We start from the raw sequence: 25,546 nt of genomic DNA, 5'->3' as shown, positions 1-25,546 counted from the left end.
CTTTCTTGTTGATGCTTTATGTTAATGGTGCCTATCTCAGTTCTGCTGAGATTATTCCAGTAGTTTTTTTTTTTTGCTGTTTATTTTGGTTTTGTGATGAAAAGAGTGGGGTCACTGTCTTCTCTTCATTCTTGGTTATGCAGCTTTTACCCTCAAGTTATTGTCCCTTCAAAATAATTATATTGATATTAATTTTGGAATATGCATTATTAACATGCTCCTGGTTAAAAGTTAGCACATGTAGCTCATAATTCAAAGTATACAAAACTCTGAGTACTTGATGTTCACTTTTGTACTTGTTTCCAACATGGTGCATCCTAGAGACACCTTAGAACTTTCGGATACAAATATTTATTAATGATTTGAAGTCTATAATCAACATTACTTTGATTTTGGTGTTCGTTTGAGTCGACATAGGTTTATGATGTTTGAGGATGGAATTCACGTCTAAAAGGAATCATGTTTTGGTTTGCAGCTAATCACTCCTTTTTTGAATTGCTCATTGCATTATCATCAAATGCTATTCGGATTGTCACTTTGCTAGTTATCACACTCAGGTTAATGTGCGCATGTTTCAATCAAAGAAATTCTATTTCTTAATGTGATATAAGTTAAGTTCATATTGATACTGTGATTTAACCATGTCGCCATCAATATGGATAAAATACATCACTCCTCTACACTTCGTAATCCTCATATATTTCAATGTAATATCAATGGTATTAAAATTTTAATATGCACTTCGCATCCACGATAACCTGGACGTATATATATATGTCTTGGCCAGTTGGGTGGTTAAACTAATATGTAATTAAAGTTGATTCTGAAATTCTTTCTACCAACTGAAAACTCTCACATTGTTCATATCACAGTTCCTCCTTTAAGGAAATTGTAAAGAGCAAAACTGATGTAGTGATGGAATTAGATTTCTTGATGATAAGGTCATTTATTGAGAATATGTCAAAAAAAGTCTTTATTTAATGTTTTCTAGGAGGTTAGTAAGAGCAGTGCATATTTAAACTACAAGTGTATAGAGGATTAGCTATGTTTTGTGCATGTGTACAGAAGTTAGCTTATTTGAACACATAATTGGAAAGCTAGTATTTCAATTTCATTGTTATTTCTCTTTGGTATTGTTCATGGGTGTGCCTCTTCCATAGAGAAGGCATGTACCCATAACAATAATAGTGACATATTTTGTGTATGAAATTAAGCTGTGCATAAAATATTTTTATTTTCATTTTTTCTTAGATTATCTATCAACGGAAAAAAAGGTGTCTATTGTGCTGGTGGATGTGAAGCAATTGCTGATACAGGCACCTCTCTTATTGCTGGTCCTACTGCTGAAATAACTAAACTGAACCAAGAAATTGGAGCAACTCCAATGGCTATGGGAGAGGTATTTATTAATTTGCAAAGCACTTGTATTGAGAAAATGCATATAATGTTGATTTTTGGTGTAGTTTTAGGTGTTTACTACTTGATTTTTGTAGTTCTCCTTCAACTAACAGCTGATTTTCCTATTAATTTAATTTTGATAATTTTATTTTCAAATGTAATGGTTGTGTGCAAATGTGATGATTGTATAGTTATGTTACGTTAAATGGTTTACACACACACACATGTACAGAGAACGCATGTAAGAGAAAACTTACATGTGTTCTCTTAATTAAAGGAATGCAGATAGCGTGCGCACACACAACAAGGCTTCTGTTGCTGTTAATTATTTAGTTCTTGAGGTCTCAGCCAAAGCACTATGTTAAAGGAAATTTGCTATAGCAAACCAGACATTATAGCAGTTACTTTTCAGTTACTAATGTTATAAAAAGCTATCTGAATATCAAATATCCTGCTGATTACTACAATATGTAGTAGCTATGCTATCTGATCAAAAATATCCGGACACCCATTCGTAGTAGTGCATATGGCTATATACATTACAACTATGGTTCATACAGGCATAAAATGAAGCACACAGTGTTGCATTCTTAATAGACAAACATTTACTATAAAATTAGCCATATTGAAGGGCTCAGTGACTTTTGACATGGCATCATAGGATGCCACCCTTTGCAACAACTCGGTACAGGAAATTTCTGCCCTAATGCAGCTACCCATATCAAACGTAAGTGTTGTTATTGTGAAGTGGAAATACCTAGGAGAAACAACAGCACTATCATGACCTGGTAGGCCACATAAAATCACAAAGTGGTGCTTCTGAGTGCTGAAGTCTGTGATGTGAAAAAAAAATTGCCTGACCTCAGTTGAAACATTGACTACCAAATTCCAAAATAACCTTGCAACACAATTTTTTTTCAGGATCTGAAGTGAAGAACATTGTGTGGCAGGCGCAATGCTAAGCATTGGATGGATGGATGGTCAAATTTGCTGCCATTTGACAATGGAGCAGTGGAAATATGTTCTTTGAAGTGATGAATTGCACATCACCATCTGGCAGTCTGATGGACTAGTCTGGGTTTGGCTAATGCTAGGAGAACATTACTGTCCCAAATGTGTTGTTCCAACTATAAAGTTTTGTGCTGGAGGAATTATAGTCTGGGGCTGCTTTTTATTTATGGCTTGGGCTTTCCCCCCACTTCCAGTGCTGGGAATCATAATACTGCAGCCTACAGCAACTTTCTAGACAGTTCTGTGCTTCCAATTTTATGGCAACAGTTTGGGGAATGCTGTTTCCTGCATCAACATGATAGTATCTCCCCTCCCCCCCCATCCCTGTGCAGAAATGATTTAATGAGATGGATGTTGAGGAATTTGACAGGCCTGCACAGACCCCTGATCTCAAACACCATCACTTGTGGAATGAATTGGAATGCTAGTTATGAGCCAAGCCAAATTGTTTTTGGGAGAATGGAAGGAAATTATCACAGCAGCATACCAAAATCTAGTGGAAAGCCTTCCTAGAAGACTGAAGGCTATTATAGGATCAAAAAGGGGATCAGTTTCATATTAATATCTTTCATATTAGAGTGAGTTGGGATGAGCAGGTGTCTCTAAATATTTTTGATTAGATATTGTAGGCTACAACATGAATACATTTGTCACTACCTCATTATTACCAGAATGAGATGAATTGGTCATGCCAGATATGGTCTGATCAATTCAAATATGGTGAATCTAGTCACTTTTTTTGAAGAATAAAGTTAATGGCATCAACTTATTAGTTACTAGAACAATAACTTAAAAAGCATACTTAGCTTGGTTGCAGTTGAAAAAATATCATTGTTGTTTTTATTATCAGACTCATTTTGAGATGTTCTCACTGTTACACTTTATAAAGCCCTTGAGCTCAAATTATTCATTCGCCATCCTGTCATCAAACACCTGTTTTGCTGAGCTTCTCTCATTTTGTTAAACAATGTCTAGATCCTTTGATATTTTCATTTTTAATACAATTGTCATTGATGCCATCTGTTCACTATCCTTATTTGTCTTGCAACTCTCATGTTGGTAGTCTCTAGCCTTTGATCAATTATTTCTAATACAATTCTCAGATCTATATGTTAAAGCTAGTTTAAAATGTTCTTGCATGCTCTGGCTAGTTTCTCACTTATTCAATATAAATTTGCCATAACACGTTCACTGCCACGCTACTTCGGCATAGTCTGTTCCCATACGCCGAGCAATTTCACTTCTTCAAGGTCAGTACGGTACTCTCGTTGGCGGCGGTCAGTGTCATCAGAGTATATTCGTAGTTGGCTTGTGCAGAGCATATACCATCTATGAGAATACACAGTTTTGATGCTAGCTCCACAAGCCAAGCATTTTCACTTCTTCAAGGTCAGTACGGTAATCGCGTTGCCGGCGGAAAGCGTCATACGAGTATACTCGTTGCTGGCTTGTGTAGCTGGTTTACCAACTACGAGCATACTCGTAGTTGGCAGCGAATGTGTTAAACTATCTGTTATCTATTTTCATATTTGATTTGCTGTATTCATTAAAAATTTAATCTGAATATCTAAAATATTTTACTTGTGCTATAGATTCTCCAATATGAATGCAATTTATATTTTTCATGTTTTCATATTTCTACCTGTTTTCATGTTTTTTTTGTTGCTGATTATCATGGTAAATTTGTTATTATAGCAGCTATCTATCCTTGATCCTGCCATATGGGATACTATGCTGCTGCTGCTGTGTAAATAAGTTTGCATTATGAGCTTTTTATCACCAATTTTGAAGAAAATAGAAAATGAATCTTATGGTTGATTGGTTTCCGATTGTGTTAATTCTTATGTTTCAGTCTCCTAAGTACTATGAACTGTATCAATCCACCTAAATGTTGGTCTTAAATCAGGTCTTTTTCTTTCCATTCTGACATAAACACTTGTTTTGCTTACATGTAGAATGCTAAACATGCAAGTTTCTTCCTAGTATATTCATTTTAGTATGATTGCCACTGGCATCTATTCATGCTTCTAATTTTCCTCAGAACTCTCATATTGGTATTCTCTAGTCTTCAGTTGAGTATTTTATTTATTTCTCAGATCTATAAGTAGCATAAGTGAAATAATTTATGCTCCATAAAATCCCTTCAGCCTATTGCTGAATGGGCATCCTAGGATTCAAATAGCTGTCTGTTTGTTTGTTTACAAATCACATCATTTGTTGCCTGCATGCAAAAATGTAATGCATTAAGTATTTAAATTTTATGACCTTCAGAATCTGTTTTATGTTTTCATTTAGTACATGATAGACTGCAACTTGATTCCTAAATTACCTCCTATTTCCTTCACATTTGGAGGACGAGACTTTACTCTTCAGGGATCTGATTATGTCTTGAAGGTGAGTGCAATTTATTTTCTTGGAAATTTTTGATAAATTCTGTTTGCTTTTAAAACTTTGAGATTTGTTATATTTACTATTAGTAATGATTATGACATATCTATATTAAAATTAAGTAATGTACAATAGTAATAATCTTAACAACATAATCTTAATTTTATTTCTTAATTTTCTCAAAAGGATTCATGTGTGGGTTTATTCAGTTCACAGTTTTGGTCTGGGGAACAGTAGGTATACATCCACAAACCAAGGAGTTTATCTTCGTTGAAATATATACAGTAATCTTTCAGTTATCTGACTACAGTGGGTTAACAGTTTGCCCTTTGGATAGTTGATGGAATGTCCTCACAACTAGGCTGTTTATATATAGAGGCTAATGACTTCACATTGATTGCCTTATTATCCCATAATGCAAAGCACACATTCTTTTGGGCGTGTATAATGCTATGCATTGTGGGAAGGACCACCACCACCTAGACTGATTTCGATCTTTATTGAGGTTAAGGTATAGGGTGATTCAGAATGATCTACAAGATCACTCTGAATCTCACTGAATGATCCTAAAGGATCACTACTAAGCTCATTACTCCAGGACAGGAAACTCAATAGTGGCTACACTCGCTGACAGACAACAACTCAGTACCGAGTAGAATCACTCTACTCCCGCAGGAAACAAGTAAGTCCAAATATGAACATTATTAAATGTCATCAATGGGAGTCAGACCCAAGAGAGATCAAGGTTGAAGTAATGCAGAAATCATATCTCATATACAAATAGTGAAAAGGTGTAACACCTTATTATTAAAATCCTCTGCAGACTAGTTACTATTTATAAATTGAATTAAAACTTGCCAAGAAATTATATTGTTTAATTTGAAGTTAGTTTCTGTACTATAAATCAGTTTTTTTTGTAGATATGCTTATACGTGGGGTGCTTAAGGGTCAAAGCTGTATAACTAACAGGAGACCTCCACACAGCCTTTAAAGGAATGCGGAGAACCGACCAGGGCTTCTGACCTAATGTCCAATCCTCACCTTCTCGTGGTGCACCCTGTTGGGTATCTACTTTGATACTGAACGAACGAGGATGGGCTGGCAATTTGGAATTTAGCCGACCAAATTGTATTCTTATTGGTTAAACCAAAATAAAAAAATGATGGTACAAAATGACAAAATTTCATGCCGGCTGGGGCGTCGCCCGGTTAAACAAGGCCCCCGTTGTTTTCGCCAGGGAACCAGGGCGAACAGCGAAAAGTCAGCTACTGGAACAAATCTGAAAACAAACCCCAACTCAACATCACCAGAGTTAAAGATCGGTACTATCAACGTAAGAAGCCTGAATGGTAAAGACATGGAGCTAGCTGAGGAATTAGATAAGTACCAGATCGACATAATAGGGGTGACTGAAACAAAAAAGACCAAAACTGGTGAGATCTTTCTGAGCAATAAATACAAAATGTTATGTTCAGGCAATAACAATCAAGGAAAAGGAGTAGCCATAGTATTCAACACAAAATACAAGGCTAATCTTCTTGAATGGCAGTCAGTCTCAAGTAGAGTAATGTGGGCAAATATGAGAATGGGGAACTGGACAATGAGACTTATTTGTGCCTATGGTCCCACAGAAGGTTCTACTAAGGTAGAAGTGGAGGAATTTTTTGAGGCTTTAGAAAAAGCAACTGACACAATGAAAAAGGAAAAGTTGGTCCTTGTTGGGGATCTAAATAGTAGAGTAGGAAATGATTGTGAGACATACAAAAATATTTTGGGAAAATTTGAAGAAAAGAGCAAAGCTAATAATAATAGCAAATATCTGTTGGATTTCTGCTCAGGACATGGACTGGTTATTACTAACACCATGTTCCAACATAAAAATGCACAAATTCACATGGAGAGAAGAGGCTAGGAATAAGAAAAGTCTCATTGACTGTGTTATTGTTGATAGTGATGTTTTCTCCCTGGTGCAGGACACCAGAGTGTACAGAGGATTTGAAATTGGAAGTGATCACTATTTAGTCTTGAGCAGGATAAAATTGAATTTCATTTTTGAAAAGAATAACATCCAAGAAAATTTTAAAGCGAATAAAAGTTGAGCAGCTCTCAGATGTGAACTGTAGACTAAAATATAGAAAGATTATTGAAAAGAAAATGAAAGATTTCGAGAACAAGAATCAAACCTTGGAGATTCAGTTGCAAACTCTGAAGAAAACATTGATTGATTCTGCCAGAGAGGCATGTGGTGAGGTTGTGTGCAAGGATAAAAAAATCAGAACTCCCTGGTGGACACAGGAAGTTAAAGAGGCAGTGAAGGAAAAGAAGAAAGCATATCAAAAGTTCCTGGCAAATAAGTCAGCTTTTACTCTTACAGAATATAGAGACAAATGTAAGAAAGCTAAACAGTGTGTAAAACTAGCTAAACAAAAGTCATGGGAGGACTTTGGCAAGAATATAGAAAATAAATATCAAGAAGGTGGCAAAATATTCTGGAGGTTGTTGAAGAAGCTTAGGAATGGAGGAAAGAGTGCTGTAAAAGGAATTAGAGATGATAAAGGTGAAATGAAAACAGGAGAAAAAGATATCCTTGAAGTATGGAGTAATTACTTTGAAAAACTGCTAAATGAAACAAGCAGTGATGACAGCACAGTGATAAAAAAACACTGACCAGGCATGCAGTCAGGAATACATATCCATACTTGAAGTAGAAAAAGCCATCAAAGGCTTGAAATGTGGAAAGGTAGCAGGAGTAGATGATATTCGACCAGAAATGCTGAAGTATGGTGGTATAAGAGTCTTACAGTGGCTGCACTGCATAGTTCAGAAATCCTGGACAGAGGGACGAATTCCCGATGATTGGAGTAGAGCTCTCATAGTACCCATATATAAAAAGGGAAATAAAACTGAATGTGAGAATTACAGAGGTATTTCCCTACTGAGTGTTCCTGGCAAGATCTATGCAAGTATACTTGAGAAACGGTTGAGAAGAATTGTGGAAGAAAAGCTTGGTGAAGAACAAGCTGGGTTCAGGCCAAATAGAGGCTGTCAGGATCAGATCTTCACTTTACGACAAATAGTCGAGAAAGCATGGGAATATAATAAAGATCTGTATTTAAGTTTTGTCGATTTGGAAAAGGCATATGACAAGGTGCCAAGAGAGAAGCTATTCAATACGCTGCAGTTATATGGTGTCAATGGGGCATTATATCAAGCAATACTTAGTCTTTATTTGAGTTGTGAGTCAGCAGTTAGAATTGAAGGAAGTACAGGAAGATGGTTTAATGTTAAATCTGGTGTGAGACAAGGATGTACATTATCCCCTCTGTTATTCATTATCTATATGGATCACATTATGAAGGAATGTGGTATTAAACCTGATATCAAAATTGGAGATGTTAATGTCAGCTGTTTGCTTTATGCGGATGATGTTATACTTCTAAATAAATCCGCTACAAGTCTGCAAGATTCTCTGACTAAATTGAATAGCTGTTGTAATAGATATGGTATGAAGGTCAGCAATAAAAAGACAAAGACGATGAAAATAGGCAGAATCATTGAAAATGTCAACTGTGTTGTGAATGGAGAACCTGTGGAACAAGTAAAACATTTCAGCTACTTAAGCACAATTTTTACTGAAGATGGTAAACTAAATATAGAAATAGACAACAGAATCAGCAAAGCTGGTATTGCGGGAAGTCAACTGAATAAATTCATATGGAATAAGAAAGAAATTAGTCGGAACACTAAATTAGCTGTATACAAGACTGTGTTCAAACCAATTTTAACTTATGGATCTGAGAGCTGGGTCAGAAGTAAAACACTTGACCAAAGACTAGAGACCGCAGATATGAGAGTCCTGAGAAAGATTAGAGGCGTGAACATGGCATCAATGGCAATATCATATTAAAAATGAGGATATTAGGAAAGAACTTGACATTGTCAGCATCCAGGAATGCGTTAGCAGAGCTAATCTCAGATGGTATGGTCACTTAAATAGAATGGGAGAGGAAAGATTAGCAAAACAAATGTTCTCTGCCAGGTTGGCAGGAAAACGACCCAGAGGAAGACCAAGATATAGGTGGATTGATACGGTACAAAGTGCCTTAGACGATAGAAATAGAAGATCTGATAATGTTGGAGTCTTGACAAGTAACAGACTGATTTGGAGGAAAATTGTAGATAGGAAGTTAGTAATGATGTAATTTTTTCATGTAGTACTGTCATATCCTGTACACCCCTTGAGGGTACATGGCAGGAATTTGATGATGATGATGCTTATACGTTGGCTGTTCATAACTATTATTTTTGAAGAAATTACAGCATATACTGAATATTAATTACAATAACTTTAATTAATACTTCCAATATTTGCAATGTTACCTTGCCATTATCAGGGATTACAGAACAATGATATGCCTGTACAGACACAACACTGAGTGAATGAGGCCGAAGAAAGGCAACAAAGTCAGGCCTAGCGGGCTAAATTGGGTTGCACTGGGCTTGAATATCTGAGGATGAGTGCTTTCCAAATTTGGGACAGTTTCATGCACCCAAGTTTGTTGAGGTTTGGTAAGTTTGTCAGGGCTGAGGCAGATTCCAGGAATAGCCTCTCATATTTGTATTTGCTGTGGTGCAATAGTGGCCTTTTTTCCATCATATCCTATGATGGGTGTCCAAAACATGTTCAACAAATCCAGAGTGGCTGTAATGGTGGAACTGGATGTAGTCCATGTGTTCAAAAATTCTGATATTGGCTCTCTTGCCTGTTTGGAAATAGTAGGATTGTTTGCAACTGCAAGGGAACTGGTAAACATCTGGCAGATCTACTGAATAATAAATTTAGTTGAATCCTTTATCCAAGTATAAGCAAACAAAGTTTGCGTCTGAAGTATCTTCAGGACTGAGGCAACTCGTGGTAAAGGTGGACTAAACTATCATCACTTTTAGGAGATGCTAAGACAATTGATGAGAGCTTAGTCCACCTTTACCCTGAGTTGTCTCAGTCCTGAAGATACTTCGGGCACAAACTTTGTTTGCTTACACTTGGATAAAGGATCAAACTAAATTTATTATAGTCTAACCAAGTGGAAAAAAAACTTTCAAGAAACTTTCATGACATGTTTTCCATTTAATTCTGGTAATAAGGCCAAGTAGCCAAACTGTTGATTTATGTAGGGCAGAGTTTAAGGCTTTTTTTTTGTTTTCTTTTCTTTGAAGGTTTCCATTAAATAGTTAGCCAGGGATGGAGGGAGTGAGTTCATGGCTGCCCTCTCTATCTGTTTGTAGAATTTTTCTTGTCAGCCCAAATAGAGTTAATGGTAAACTGAAACAGAGCTGAGATATTGGGAGGAAATGTAGCTTGGATAAGGTCTAAGATGTTTTTTTTTTTTTTTTTTTTTTTGCAACATTAGTGAATAGAGAGGAGACATCAAAACTGACCATTATGTCAGTGTGAGGAGTATGAGGTTTCCTATGCTGGCTTTAAAATGGGCTGAGTGTTTTTTGTGAAGGAGTGTTGCCAGTTTATTGTGAGAGAGCACTTTGGCTAATTTATGTGGGTGAATCAGTGGCAACTACAATGGGATATAATGGCACTGCTTACACATCTCATTGTTCTCTGATCTCTGATGATGGCAGTGTAATGTTGCTGAAATATTGTAATTTTCTCAAAAATAATAGAAGTCATTTGATACACTAAACCCCTATCAAAGGTTGGTTAATCAAAGGTATTCACTATACAGAGATCACTGCATTTACTTTTAAGCATTACATATGAAAAATAGACGTAATATAATCAATTTTGTGAAACTTTTTAATTGTGAGTTTTATACCAGTTAGCTGAAGTTGTGTTTTGAATTATAGCTGAAGCAACTAAAATTATGTTATCTGTTAATTGTGTGTTCTTTTGGCTGGTTTATTTTGTTTTGTGGGATGAAAAACCTATGTTCCCTGGAGGAAGGGAAGTGGGGGGTGAGAGAGAGAGAGAGAGAATAGAAAACTGTTACCTCTGTATGAGACCTACTAACCAGAATTGGAACTGAAGTTGTGAACAGTTAACATGGTTGTTTTGTTATTAGACCATAAGCTGTCTCTGTGTGTGTATGCATATAAATACCACTGCTCTGACTGGATAGATTTTAATTCTGGTATTAAGACCAAACATTATTCAAGAAAAACCAAAAGAGTTTGAAAACAAGAACCGAACCTTGGAGATTCAGTGGCAAACCCCAAAGAAAACTTTGAATCGGGTATACTATATATTAATTAGAAAAAAATTTTAATTAATACTTTTAATATTTTGAGAGAGTCGAATTGCTGTCATCACGGAACAATGAACAGATTGATATATTCACTCAAGGTCCTACATAAGGTAAGGATGACTGAGGCATAGACAACAAAGTCCTGAAATATCACCCCATCATTGGTTGGGATGGGTGTTCTTGGTTGGTGGGCTGAAGTTCAAGTTCTCAGGATAAGTGCTTCCCAGATTTGAGGCACTTTTAAACCAAATTTATTGAAGTTTTGGGTAGTTCTTTAAGGCTGATGCAGATTCCAGAAAAGTCTTTTGTATTTGAGTTTGCTCATATTTTTTTCAAATGAATATATAGTATACATTGTTAATTTCTTTAAGTAATACTTAATGCATAAACCTTGCCACCAGAATTACTATAATCCACTGAGATTCCACAGCATGCAGAGCCCAGTACATTAAGTTAAAATTGAAACTTTCCAGGCATCTAAATAGGTTTGCCTTTCGCAATGCTGCCAGGATAAGAAATGTCATCCCTAAATCCCTAACCACATGAAATTAAAACAAAACACTACTTCAGTTCACCAAAGGCTTTGTATGAAGCTAAAAGAATTATAATTACAAAAGTTGATAAGGGAAATGCCACTGTAATTCTTAACCAACATGATCTCTCTCACTCACTCACACACACATTTGCCTCTCCTTAAGGACTGGTCTCTTTACCAGTCATTTGACAAATATATAAGTGCACTAGTTTTGCTCTTCACCAAGAACAGACTTGTGCCATGCTTTTTGCTCACTGATACTTACTTATTTGTGTGCTGGAAAAGGAGCTCACTGCTACGCAATGCTGATCTCTAGATGATCCTTTCAGGCATCTCTGACAAAAAAATTTCAAAAAGTTAAATGTCAGCACCAGTAAATTTGAGAATCTGTTAAAAAAATTAGACTTCTAATCTTCAACAGCCACCAGAAGAAAAAAAACTGTAATAAACCTTTCATCCATCATCTCAAGCCAGATGCTATCAACACACTCAGTCATGGCCATAACTATGCTACCTAAAAATATACCCACTGAAGAAATTGTGATTCAAATTGAAAGAGGGATCCACAGCATCTAACATTTGACAAACAGTATCAGATTGGATGTAGCAAATGCCCTAACACAAGCTGAACTGCCAACAAGCAAACTGTCTTGTATGCCACTGTAATTCTTAAACAGCATGATCTCTCTCTCTCTCTCTCTCTCTCACTCTCACACTCACACACACACACACAAAAAAAACCTTGCCTCTCCTTAAGGACTGGTCTCTTTACCACCCTATGGACTATGATCTCACAGACTCCTCCACTGGAACCTTAATAAGGTTACCTCCTGACCTATGGAAATTACAAATAAACAATTCAAGGTGTCCATGAGATGAATTTCTTTTAGCATGGCATTGTACCAATTGAAGTTTGGTTAAAAAAAAAAAAAAGGTTTTTTAGTGAATTGTTATCACTATTTGCTGGTGAGTACGCTGTATTCATTTAATGCCATTAGAGATATTAACCACAGCTCTATGTGGATGTAATACCCTTAAATAAATCTTTTTCTTTTTTTGTTTGTTTCAAGGTCTTAATCTTTATCTTAATCCACTGCTGTGCAGAATTTGGTAGGAAATCATTAAAAAGCCAAAAACTGTGAACATAGATAGGAAAAACAGAAAACATAACAGTAGCAAAGTTGTGGAACAAAACATTTTAGCTATTTAGGCATACTTTTTTTAGTGAAAATGCCAAATTAAATCTCATCATTCCTGATATGTACTACTCCTCTCCCACAATTTCAGAAGTACTATGATAGTATTACATAATTTAAGTTTACATTATTACTAGCATTCACATAATTACTTTGATTGCTAAATGAAACAAGAAGTGATAGAAAAGTTGTAGAAAATGTTTCAAGTGAAATACAATGAAAAATAGAGCATATATATTGTAATGTATTTAATTCATGTTTACTTATTTATTTATGGTCATTTGGTTCCCTTTTTAAGAGTTTAAGATATATTATCTATATGCTGTGTCAGTTAATTTATCAGGTTTATGAGGATAGTAGAATTATGTAGTATTGCATTTCTACCCTAAATATAATTTCAAGGTATGTTTAACAAAATAATTATCTATTATTGATTTAATGCAATTTTTGTAATAGTTCATCATCAAATTCCTGCTATGTACCCTCAAGAGGTATACAGGATATGATAGTACTACATGAAAAATTTACATCATTACTATTTACAATTTTCCTCCAAGTCAGTCTGTTACTTGTTAAGACTAAAACATTATCAGATTTTTATCATCTAAGGCACTTTTTACTGTATTAATCCACCTATATCTTGGTCATATTCTGCCTGCCAAATGGGCAGAGAACACTTGTTTTGCTAATCTTTCCTCGCCCATTCTGTTTAAGTGAACATGCCATCTGAGATTAGCTCTGCTAATGCATTCTTGGATGCTGATAATGTCAAGTTCTTTCCTAATATCCTCGTTTTTAATACAATATTGCCATTGATGCCATGTGTTCGTGCCCCTAATCTTTCTCAGCACTCTCATATCTGTGGTCTCTAGTCTTTGGTCAAGTGTTTTACTTCTGATCCAGCTCTCAGATCCATAAGTTAAAACTGGTTTGAACACTGTCTTGTATACACTAATTTAGTGTTCTGACTAATTTCTCTCTTATTAAATATGAATTTACTCAGTTGACTTCCTACCATACCAGCCTTGTTGATTCTGTTGTCTATTTCCATATTTAATTTACCATCTTCACTAAAAATCTGCCTAAGTTGCTGAAATGTTTTACTTGTTCCGCAGGTTCTCAATTCACAATGCAGTTGACATTTTCAATGCTTCTGCCCATTTTCATTATCTTTGTCTTGTTATTGCTGACTTTCATACCATTCTATTACAAACAGTTATTCAATTTAGTCAGGGAATCTTGCAGACATGTAGCTGAATTATTTAGAAGTATAACATTGTCTGCATAAAACAAAGAGCTGACATTAACATCTCCAATTTTGATATCAGGTTTAATATCACTTTCCTTCATAATGTGATCCATATAGACCAGATTTAACATTAAACCATCTTCCTGTACTTCAATTCTAACTGCTGACTGACAACTCAAATAAAGACTAAGTATTGCTTGATATACTGCCCTACTGACACCATACAACTGTAGCACTTTTTCATATGCCTTTTCCAGATCTACAAAACTTAAATACAGATCATTGTTATATTCCCATGATTTCTCAACTATTTGTCGTAAAGTGAAGATCTGATCTTGACAGCCTCTATTTGGCCTGAATCTAGCTTGTTCTTCACCGAGCTTTTCTTCCACAATTCTTCTCAACCGTTTCTGAAGTATAAATGCATAAATCTTACCAGGATCACTCAGTAGGGAAATATCTTTGTAATTCTCACATTCAGTTTTATTTCCCTTTTTATATACTATGAAGCTCAATTCCAATCATCGTGAATTCGTCCCTCTGTTAGGTCTTCTGAACTATGCAGTGCAGCCACTGCAAGACTTTTATATCACCATACTTGCGCATTTCTGATCGAATATCTACTCCTGCTGCCTTTCCACATTTCAAGCCTTTGATGGCTTTTTCTACTTCAAGTATGGATATGTATTCCTGAATGTATGTGTGTTGAGTATTTTTTACCACAGTGCTATCATTGCTTGTTTCATTTAGCAATTTTTCGAAGTAATTACTCCATACTTCAAGTATATCTTTTTCTTCAGTTTTAATGTCACCTTTATCATCTCTAATTCCTTTTACAACACTCTTTTCTCCATTTCTGAGCTACTTCAACAATCTCCAGAATATATTCCACCTCCTGATATTTATTTTCTATTTTCTTACTAGTCTTCCAATGACTTTTGTTTAGCTAGTTTTACACAGTGTTTAGCTTTCTTACATTTGTCTCTGTATTCTCTAAGAGCACAAGCTGACTTATTTGCCAGAAACTTTTTGATATGCTTTCTTTTCCTTCACTGCCTCTTTAACTTCCTGTGTCCACCATGGAGTTATTTTTCTATCCGTGCAGACAACCTCACCACATCTTAGTCTATAGTTCACATCTGAGAACTGCACAACTTTTATTCGCTTTAAAACTTTCTTAAATGTTCTGCTTTTCAAAATGAAATTCCATTTTATCCTGCTCAAGACTAAATAGTGATCACTTCCAATTTCAAATCCTGTGTTTATTCTGGTGTCCTGTACCAGGGAGACAACATCACTATCAACAATAACATAGTCAATGAGACTTTCCTTTTTCCTTGTTTCTTCTCTCCATGTGAACTTTTGCAACATTTTTATGTTGGAACATGGTGCTAGTAATAACCAGTCCATGTCCTGAGCATAAATCCAACAGGTATTTGCCATTATTATTAGCTTTGCTCTTTTCTCCAAATTTTCTAAGAATATTTTTGTATGTCTCACAATCATTTCCTACTCTGCTATTTAGATCCCCAACAAGGACCAACTTTTCCTTTTTCATTGTGTCAGTTGCTTTTTCTAAAGCCTCAAAAATTCGTCTACTTCTATCTTAGAAGAATCTTCTGTGGGAACATATTACACACACACACACACACACACACACACACACACACACACACACAAGAAGTCGCAAGTCTTATAACACAACAGTGCCATATATGGGTAACAATTATAAATTTAACTGCCTAACATGGAACATGAACCCACAACCCTAAGATTAAGTCTCAAGATCTACTAAGTGAGTGAGCGAGCCAGATCTCACTGTTCAACTCTAATGAAGATGAGTTCAGTAGCTATGCTCTTTTCTCCAAATTTTCCCAAAATATTTTTGTATATCTCACAATCATTTCCTACTCTACTATTTAGATCCCTAACAAAGACCAACTTTTTCTTTTCATTGTGTCAGTTGCTTTTTCTCTAAAGCCTCAGAAAATTCCTCCACTTCTACCTTAGTAGAACCTTCTGTGGGATCATAGGCACAAATAAGTCTCATTGTCCAATTCCCCATTCTGATATTTGCCCACACACTCTACTTGAGACTGCTTGCCATTCAAGAAGATTAGCTTCGTATTTAGTGTTGAATACTATGGCTACTCCTTCTTTTCCTTGATGGTCATTGCTTGAATATAACATTTTGTATTTATTGCTCTGAAAGATCTCACCAGTTTTTGTCTTTTTTTGTTTCAGTCACCCTTATTATGTCCAACTGGTACTTATCTAATTCCTCAGCTAGCTCTATTTCTTTGCCATTCAGGCTTCTTATGTTGATAGTACCGATTTTTAACTCTGGTGATGTTGAGTTGGGTTTGTTTTCAGATTTGTTCCAGTAGCTGAATTTTTGCTGTTTGCCATGGTTCCCTGGCGAAAACAATGTGGAGCCTTGTTTAAATGGGCGACTCCCCAGCCAGCGTGGAATTCTGTCATGTTGTACTATCATTTTGTATTTTGGTTTAAGCTAATAAGAATACAATTTGGTCGGCTAAATCCCAAATTGCCAGCATATCCTCGTTTGTTCAGTATCCAGGTAGATACCTAACAGGGTGCACCACGAGAAGGTAAGGATTGGACATTATGTCAGAAGCCCTGGTCAGTTCTCTGCATTCCTTTATGGCTATGTGGAGATCTCCTCTCAGTTATACAACTTTGACCCTTAAGCACCCACTTTTGTAGTAGTTTTAATCACTAAATCACAGGTCTATGTCAGCGAGTTCAGAACTGAATGATGCTCTGAAACACAATAAGCGTGTTATTTTATATCGACTTTTATGAGCATTTTCTTTTATCTGAAGATGAATTAGCAATGGAGGTGGTAAGTTTTTCATTTTGCAAAACAGGCAAAGGCCAGTAGAATACATACTATTAACGGATAGCATACAGTTGCCCCAGAGCCTTAGTTGTTTTGGCTAAAATTTCAAACAGCCACACCCTATCATTTTTCTTCAAACTAATGTTATTTTGTGAGGTTTAGAGTTATGAAATCCTTTATTCTAGACACTGTTTTCAATTTTAAGGTGAATCTGCCATTCATTTCATCTGTTTGTTCCTAATTTTTTCATAATTTTCATTTCTGTCATCTCTAGTCCTTAGTTGGTTGTTTTAACTCAGCCTTTGATCCATAAATTAAAATTGATTTCAAGTGCTTTTTTGTATGCTGCTAATGTAATATTTCTCTCTTATTCCATAAAAATATATTCAGATGGCTCCTTAGCAGGAAATTTCACTTATTTTATTATGTTTCCATGTTTAATTTGCCATAGCACTAAACCTTATGCATAAATAGTTGAAATATTTTATTATATAGATTCTGATTTTCATTTGCTGATAAGGGTCAAAGCTGCATAACTGAGAGGAGACCTCCACATAGCCTTTAAAGGAATGCGGAGAACCGACGAGGCCTTCTGACCTAATGTCCAATCCTCACCTTCTCATGGTGCACCCTGTTGGGTATCTACTTGGATACTGAACGAACGGGGATGGGCTGGCAATTTGGGATTTAGCCGACCAAATTGTATTCTTATTGGTTAAACCAAAATAAAAGATGATGGTACAACATGATAAAATTTCATGCCGGCTGGGGCATTGCCCGGTTAAACAAAGCCCCCATTGTTTTCGCCAGGGAACCAGGGCGAACAGCGAAAAGTCAGCTACTGGAATAAATCTGAAAGCACCTCCCAAATCAACATCACCAGGGTTAAAGAACGGTACTACCAACATAAGAAGCCTGAATGGCAAAGAAATGGAGCTAACTGAAGAATTAGATAAGTACCAGATCGACATTATAGGGGTGACTGAAACAAAAAAGACAAAAACTGGTGAGATCTTTCTGAGCAATAAATACAAAATGTTATATTCAGGAAATGACAATCAAGGAAAAGGAGTAGCCATAGCATTCAACACAAAATTTGAGGCTAATCTACTTGAATGGCAGGCAGTCTCAAGTAGAATGATGTGGGCTAATATCAGAATGGAGAATTGGACAATGAGACTTATTTGTGCCTACGATCCCACAGAAGTTTCTACTAAGGTAGAAGTGGAGGAATTTTTTGATGCTTTAGAAAAAGCAACTGACACAATGAAAAAGGAAAAGTTGGTACTTGTTGGGGATCTAAATAGCAGAGGAGTAGGAAATGATTGTCAGACATACAAAAATATTTTGGGAAAATTTGGAGAAAAGAGCAAAGCTAATAATAATCGCTTAATACCTGTTGGATTTCTGCTCAGGACATGGACTGGTTATTACTAACACCATGTTCCAACATAAAAATGTGCACAAATTCACATGGAGAGAAGAAGCAAGGAATAAGAAAAGTCTCATTGACTATGTTATTGTTCATAGTGATGTTTTCTCCCTGGTGCAGGACACCAGAGTGTACAGAGGATTTGAAATTGGAAGTGATCACTATTTAGTCTTGGGCAGGATAAAATTGAATTTCATATTGAAAAGAGTAACATGGAAGAAAGTTTTAAAGCGAATAAAAGTTGAGCAGCTCTCAGATGTGAACTGTAGACTAAAACACACAAAGATTATTGAAAAAAAATGAAAGAGTTTGAGAACAGGAATCAAACCTTGGAGATTCAGTGGCAAGCGTTGAAGAAAGCCCTGATTGATTCAGGTAGAGAGGCATGTGGTGAAGTTGTGTGCAAGGATGGAAAAATTAGAACTCCATGGTGGACACAGGAAGTTAAAGAGGCAGTGAAGGAAAAGAAGAAAGCATATCAAAAGTTCCTGGCAAATAAGTCAGCTTGTGCTCTTAGAGAATACAGAGACAAATGCAAGAATGCTAAACAGTGTGTAAAACTATCTAAACAAAAGTCATGGGAGGACTTTGGTAAGAATATAGAAAATAAATATCAAGAACGTGGCAAAATATTCTGGAGGTTGTTGAAGCTTAGGAATGGAGGAAAGAGTGCTGTAAAAGGAGTTAGATGATAAAGGTGACATGAAAACAGGAGAAAAAGATATCCTTGAAGTATGGAGTAATTACTTTGAAAAACTGCTAAATGAAACAAGCAGTGATGACAGCACAGTGGTAAAAAAAAACACTGACCAGGCATGCAGTTAGGAATACATATCCATACTTGAAGTAGAAAAAACCATCAAAGGCTTGAAATGTGGAAAGGCAGCAGGAGTAGATGATATTCGACCAGAAATGCTCAAGTATGGTGGTATAAAAGTCTTACCACTGCATAGTTCAGAAAGACTTGACAGAGGGATGAATTCCCGATGAGTGGAGTAGAGCTCTCATAGTACCCATATATAAAAATGGAAATAAAATTGAATGAGAGAATTACACAGGTATTTCCCTAATGAGTGTTCCTAGCAAGATCTATGCAAGTATACTTAAGAAACGGTTGAGAAGAATTGTGGAAGGAAAGCTGGGTGATGAAGAAGCTGGATTCAGGCCAAATAGAGGCTGTCAGGATCAGATCTTCACTTTACGACAAATAGTCGAGAAAGCATGGGAATATAACAAAGATCTGTATTTAAGTTTTGTTGATCTGGAAAAGGCATATGACAAGGTGCTAAGAGAAAAGCTATTCAATATGCTACAGTTATATGGTGTCAGTGGGGCATTATATCAAGCAATACTTAGTCTTTATTTGAGTTGTAAGTCAGCAGTTAGAATTGAAGGAAGTACAGGAAGATGGTTTAATGTTAAATCTGGCGTGAGACAAGGATGTACATTATCCCCTCTGTTATTCATTATCTATATGGATCACATTATGAAGGAAAGTGATATTAAACATGATATCATATTGGAGATATTAATGTCAGCTCTTTGCTTTATGTGGATGATGTTATACTTCTAAATAAATCTGCTACAAGTCTGCAAGCTTCCCTGACTAAATTGAATAACTGTTGTAATAGATATGGTATGACGGTCAGCAGTAAAAAGACAAAGACAATGAAAATAGGCAGAATCATTGAAAATGTCAACTGCGTGGTGAATGGAGAACCTGTGGAACAAGTAAAACATTTCAGCTACTTAGGCACAATTTTTAGTGAAGATGGTAAATTAAATATGAAAATAGACAACAGGATCAACAAAGCTGGTATGGTGGGAAGTCAATTGAATAAATTCATATGGAGTAAAGAAATTAGTCTGAACACTAAATTAGCTGTATACAAGACAGTGTTCAAACCAGTTTTAACTTATGGATCTGAGATCTGGGTCAGAAGTAAAACACTTGACCAAAGACTAGAGACTGCAGATATGAGAGTCCTGAGAAAGATTAGAGACGTGAACAGATGGCATCAATGGCAATATCATATTAAAAACGAGGATATTAGGAAAGAACTTGACATTGTCAGCATCCAGGAATGCGTTAGCAGAGCTAATCTCAGGTGGTATGGTCACTTAAACAGAATGGGTGAAGAAAGATTAGCAAAACAAGTGTTCTCTGCCAGGTTGGCAGCAAAACGACCCAGAGGAAGACCAAGATATCGGTGGATTGATACGGTACAAAGTGCCTTAGACGATATAAATAGAAGATCTGATAATGTTGGAGTCTTGACAAGTAACAGACTGATTTGGAGGAAAATTGTAGATAGGAAATTAGTAATGATGTAATTTTTTTCATGTAGTACTATCATATCCTGTGCACCCCTTGAGGGTACATTGCAGGAATTTGATGATTTTATTATTAAGAGAGAATTCCACAGAGTCTGGAGCTCATCAAGGGAGCTTACATATCTCCTGCACTAGTTGTGATACTTATTTTATAATTCATTCATCATGCTACCTGCACTCATGATTATAGCATTATCTGCATAAAGTAAGATACCGAGTTAGATATATCGAATTTTCATATCTGCTTTTATGCCACTTTCTATCACGATGTGATCCATATAGATGGTTAATTGCAGTGGTATGTGCTTGGTCTTCTACCTAGTTTTACATCAGATGATCTTCATGCACATTTTCATTTCTACAGCTGACTGATAACCTACCTTAAATAATATTCAAATGTAGTATTTTGAACTCTTCTCTTTGTACCTTATGTCTTTGCCAAATCTACAAAACTAAGACTTGTATTTTCATAATGTCTCAACTGTTTGTTTTGAAGTAAAAATCTGATTCTGACAATTCTTATTTTATCTTAAACCCAACTTGTTTTTCTCCTGACTTTCTCTTTTTCTTCTGTAAGTTTCTCTTTCAGTTTTTCTTAGCTATTTTCTCAAGTCTCTAGTGACAGTGCTATTGAAGCACAGTCATGTCTTTCTCTTTGAAGAAAGATCTCATTTTGGTAATGTTTTCTGATCTCGGTTCAAGAGGACTCTTCTTGGGCTGATTTTCACATCACTCCCATCCTTCCAGAAAGATGTGGTATTCTTTTTTTTTTTTGTTTAAACCACTACTTTTTGCCTGCTTAACTCCTCACACTTTATAAATCCAACATCCATACGATCTAGACGATCATTCTCACATTAGTCTCCAGACCTCTTTGAGAATACACAGTTGAATCCAAAAGAGAGTAATCTGCTTAAGAGACTCTCTCTCGCATGCGCGTGCACACACACCCTCCAATTGTCTTCTCATAGAACTGTTTCTGCATTGTCATTTTTATATTCTTGTCATCTTCTTTTATTCATCTACTTCTATTCTTTGAAACAACTTTATACATGCCAATTTTCTCCATTGAATACAACCCAGAAACACAGTTATGATTCCTTCATCTCCATAAACACTTGTTCACACACAGCATGGTACAGCATTGTTGTGTTATAGGTTTTGTGACACTTAATGTGTGGAGTTGATATATAGAGGAATCTTTCACTTTAGATGGTTAATGTATCCTGTGAAAATGTGTTAATCAGATAAAATAAGCAATCCAAATCTTTACTAATTTTTTTAAAAATACATTTCTTTTTATCATTTTACCTGCCATTATAACTCTAAAGGATAATAAAATGTCTTTAAAAGAAAATTATGAGAAATATTTGAACAAGGTACTTTGCTCTAATTTTTGTTTCTTTTTTTGTATGCATATACATCTTGCAGTAACAGCTCATAGCTTTGTCTACATTCTGTCACATGCGTGCTGTATCCATAAGTTGTTTTAAAGTTTCAGCAGCTGAAAACAATAATTCGGATTCTTTTAATGTTATATCCTTTATCGGTACATACAGCAGGGTTTTTTCCTCCCGGAAACTCTGGTTTTTCATCCCGCATACAAACAAATCGGCCCTTCAGAACACATGCAATTTACAGACAAAAAAATGCTAATTGTGGTGGAGGTGGCATTGATGGAGATGATTCGTAGTAGAATTTCGGTGTAGTGGTTGAGACAGTTGTGGGTGCCTCCCGCAATAAGTCTTCAGACTCCTTGGAGGTGTCAGGAATAATAATAATAATCTTCTCCATCACAATCATCTTATTCTTCATATGCACATTCATTGATGTTAATGCCATCATCTCTCATTTTTACTGAAAGCAAGTTTAATAATTCCCAAACATTTATTGAATGAGGAAAGACCACATCATACTCATACTTCTTAATTCAAGTTTTTGTTCCAAAGTGACAACTTTTTTGCTTCTTTCTATTATTGGCACTCATTGGTTCATTCTTCTTTTTATCTGTAGTCGATGTTGAAGGATACATTTTTAATATAAAAATTTTTATATAAGGCAGTAGACAGTAAATGCATGCTTATTTAATGGTGGCTTGAACTACAGTGCCTACTCTGCTCATGTTCATATTCTGTTACGAAGTTGCAAGCATCATTTGAAATTATAAATCAACTCTAGCAAAAAAACGAGAACTAGTTCATGAGGGGACAGTGCTTTTTATGTGTTTTGCTTCAAGCTAAAATTTTCTTGCTGGTATATTATTTCCTTCTACTTCAGACAGCTACATTTTTATAATTTCAGCATATACAGTATATGGCATGCTGGAGAGAATTGTTAGTTAAATTTTATTTGTAAAATTATATGTGAATTATCTTATTGACATTGAAAATCTTAAAATGCGATTCTGATTTAAAATTTTTATATGTGCGTGCGTGCATGGGTGTGCGTGTGTATGTATACATGTGTGATATATATATTCTTTATTTGCTTTGAAAATTTGTGTTACATGAATTGTTTGGTTTTTGTACCCAATGCCTGTATTATGAACAAGTTACCGTGTATTTTCTGCAAGTGAAAAATTGAAAGATGATATTTGACAGTACATTTATTCATGTTTTGTTGTTTTCATTCCACTTGTCTCTCTACTGTATTCAGTGATATGATAAACTGAATACAGTAGTTTCATCTAGACCATTATGAACAGAATATGTTTAAGTGAATTTTTAACCTGTGTAAAATAACTTGTTATATCAATTTATTATTATACATGTATTTCCATGGAGTCAGAAGACTTACCGCAGGAGATCTGGTATTCACATGCTAGCCATTATTCACATAATACCTGTCATACTTCTTAAAATCATTCACTGATGAAGAACCCTAAATCTCCTCTGGCTGCCCATTCACCACCCTCCAAGCAAAAAATCTAGTCCTGATACCTTTTTCTTACACAACTTCCACTGGTGACCCCTTGTTCTCTCTCTTCTTGCCATGTAATGAAAGTCTTCAATGTCAGTCCTATGAAATTCCTTTAATAACTTAAATGCTTCTATCATGTCAACTCTTTTTTGCTTGTCAGCTAATTTTTGAGGATCGTCAATTTATTCTTATTGGGAGCATTCCACAGACCTGCTACAATCTCTGTTACTCACAGTAATGTCACTGGCATGAACTTTTACCGTGAAATTTTCTGGCACAAATACATCATATTCGTAGCTTCCAAAGAAGGTGTGTCAGTTTTCTTTTTGAGACTCCCTGTAGTTGCCTAATCTTATGCACATCCCGAATTTGCCAACACTTCCAATACTGTTCTCACACTTGGGTTTGACACTGTCTAGGAGGCTGTATTGTTAATTGACCTTCTTTCTCACATGCAAACTCACTTTCTCATGAACATTCCCCCCCCCCCTCTGCTTTGTCTTCATTTGTTTTTATAAGTTCTGCTGAAACGACTTCCATCATTTCCTGTAAACCTGCAGAAATAAGTAGTTAGTGTTGAATATCTATCACAATCTAGTTTCAGATAGACTGAACCAAAATTCTTATCCTTTGTATTCATTCATTCTCTATTCCTTTGTGTGATACCCAAGTACTGTGACTTCTAGCTATTCAAAAAATAAAATAAAAAGAGGGGAGATAACCCTCCCTCACTGTGCACATATGGCATTAATGTTTTGTAGGTTTTTGTAACCTCTTCTGATGGGATTAATAAAAACAAAACATATGATATAATTGGTTTTCATTAAATAGCTAGTTTGGATATTTTTGTTGAAATGTAGTCATATGACATTCAAGTTGGTATGAACGGTATGTATTTTGATTTTGCAGTCTTGAACAAAATGTTATAAGCTTTATTATCACATTACTGGTTTAATTTAAAATTTCAGGTTACACAGCTTGGCCAAACTGTTTGCCTAAGTGGATTCCTAGGACTTGATGTTCCAAAACCAGCTGGTCCTCTTTGGATTTTGGGAGATGTATTTATTGGAAGATTCTACACAGAATTTGATTATGGTCAGAGTCGTGTTGGATTTGCTGAAGCAGCTTAAACTTATTACCATAATTAATTTTGTTTTTAAACCATGTTTCACCACTAACTGTTAAGTAGCACCAAAGAGAAAGTTGTACAAGGCAGCCTTTCAAGATATATATATATATATATCATCATTGCTTGAATTTCTTGTTGATCGGTTATGTCACTTAAGCTATTTTTGAAAATATTTAATGTTGCACATTGCCTCTGCTGAAAACCCATTTCTTTAGACTCTCAAAGTTAACCTTCTAGAATGTTTCCTCTTTTCTCTTATGTTTTGAAAGGGGAACACTGTGATACTTGCTCAGTGCTCAGGTTTTATCAATACTGTATATTACAGTGGTTAGTATAATTAAGTGTTCTGTACAAAATGTGAAATAACTTTAATATTAGCAAATATTAACTACTATAACTTGTCACCCTGTTGAAATATTGATGTATAAGCATGCATTCCTAGTGAAATGTAATTATTTGAATAAAGGCCATTACAGAGTATGGTGCATAATTTATTTTTTTAATAAATGAATCATAGGTATTTTCAATTACACTAATATTATTGTATTGTAATATTATAATATTAATATATTACTCTAATCATATTAATATAATTTTTATTACTAATAGTTTTTTGTGATGCAGTAGTTAGAATACATGATCTCTTAGTTTGAATGATCTGGATTCAAAGTCCTTTGTAAATGAGGGAAAGTATTCCCAACTTTTTTTTTTTTCCTCCAAGAAATGACTAGTTTTTGGAGAGTTCTTCCTCCTGATTTAGCAGGTTTTATTCTTTACCATAAAGTGTATTTTGAATAGAAAGAAATATACTTTTCTTGCTGGTCAGAAACCT

The 25,546-nt window shown here is 35.4% G+C and overlaps 1 protein-coding gene across 1 annotated transcript in view; it reads left to right on the top strand.

The window, feature by feature from the left end:
* LOC150092791 (lysosomal aspartic protease-like) overlaps window positions 1-25,194 on the top strand; it is a 60,883-nt gene extending 35,689 nt beyond the window's left edge. The window contains exons 5-7 of the mRNA XM_090414821.1: window positions 1,252-1,399; window positions 4,705-4,803; window positions 24,554-25,194. Coding sequence (XP_090270947.1) covers window positions 1,252-1,399; window positions 4,705-4,803; window positions 24,554-24,715 — 409 coding nt within the window. The 3' untranslated portion in view covers window positions 24,716-25,194. The remainder of the gene's footprint in view (window positions 1-1,251; window positions 1,400-4,704; window positions 4,804-24,553) is intronic.
* The last annotated feature ends 352 nt before the right edge of the window (window positions 25,195-25,546 follow it).

The sequence above is a fragment of the Typopeltis vanoorti genome, chromosome 25 (assembly GCF_054136105.1).
Source record: "Typopeltis vanoorti isolate ZY-2024b chromosome 25, IOZ_Tvanoo_1.0, whole genome shotgun sequence".
Taxonomy (NCBI): domain Eukaryota; kingdom Metazoa; phylum Arthropoda; class Arachnida; order Uropygi; family Thelyphonidae; genus Typopeltis; species Typopeltis vanoorti.
The sequence above is the reverse complement of the archived record's forward strand: the minus strand, read 5'-3'. Positions and strand labels throughout refer to the sequence as shown.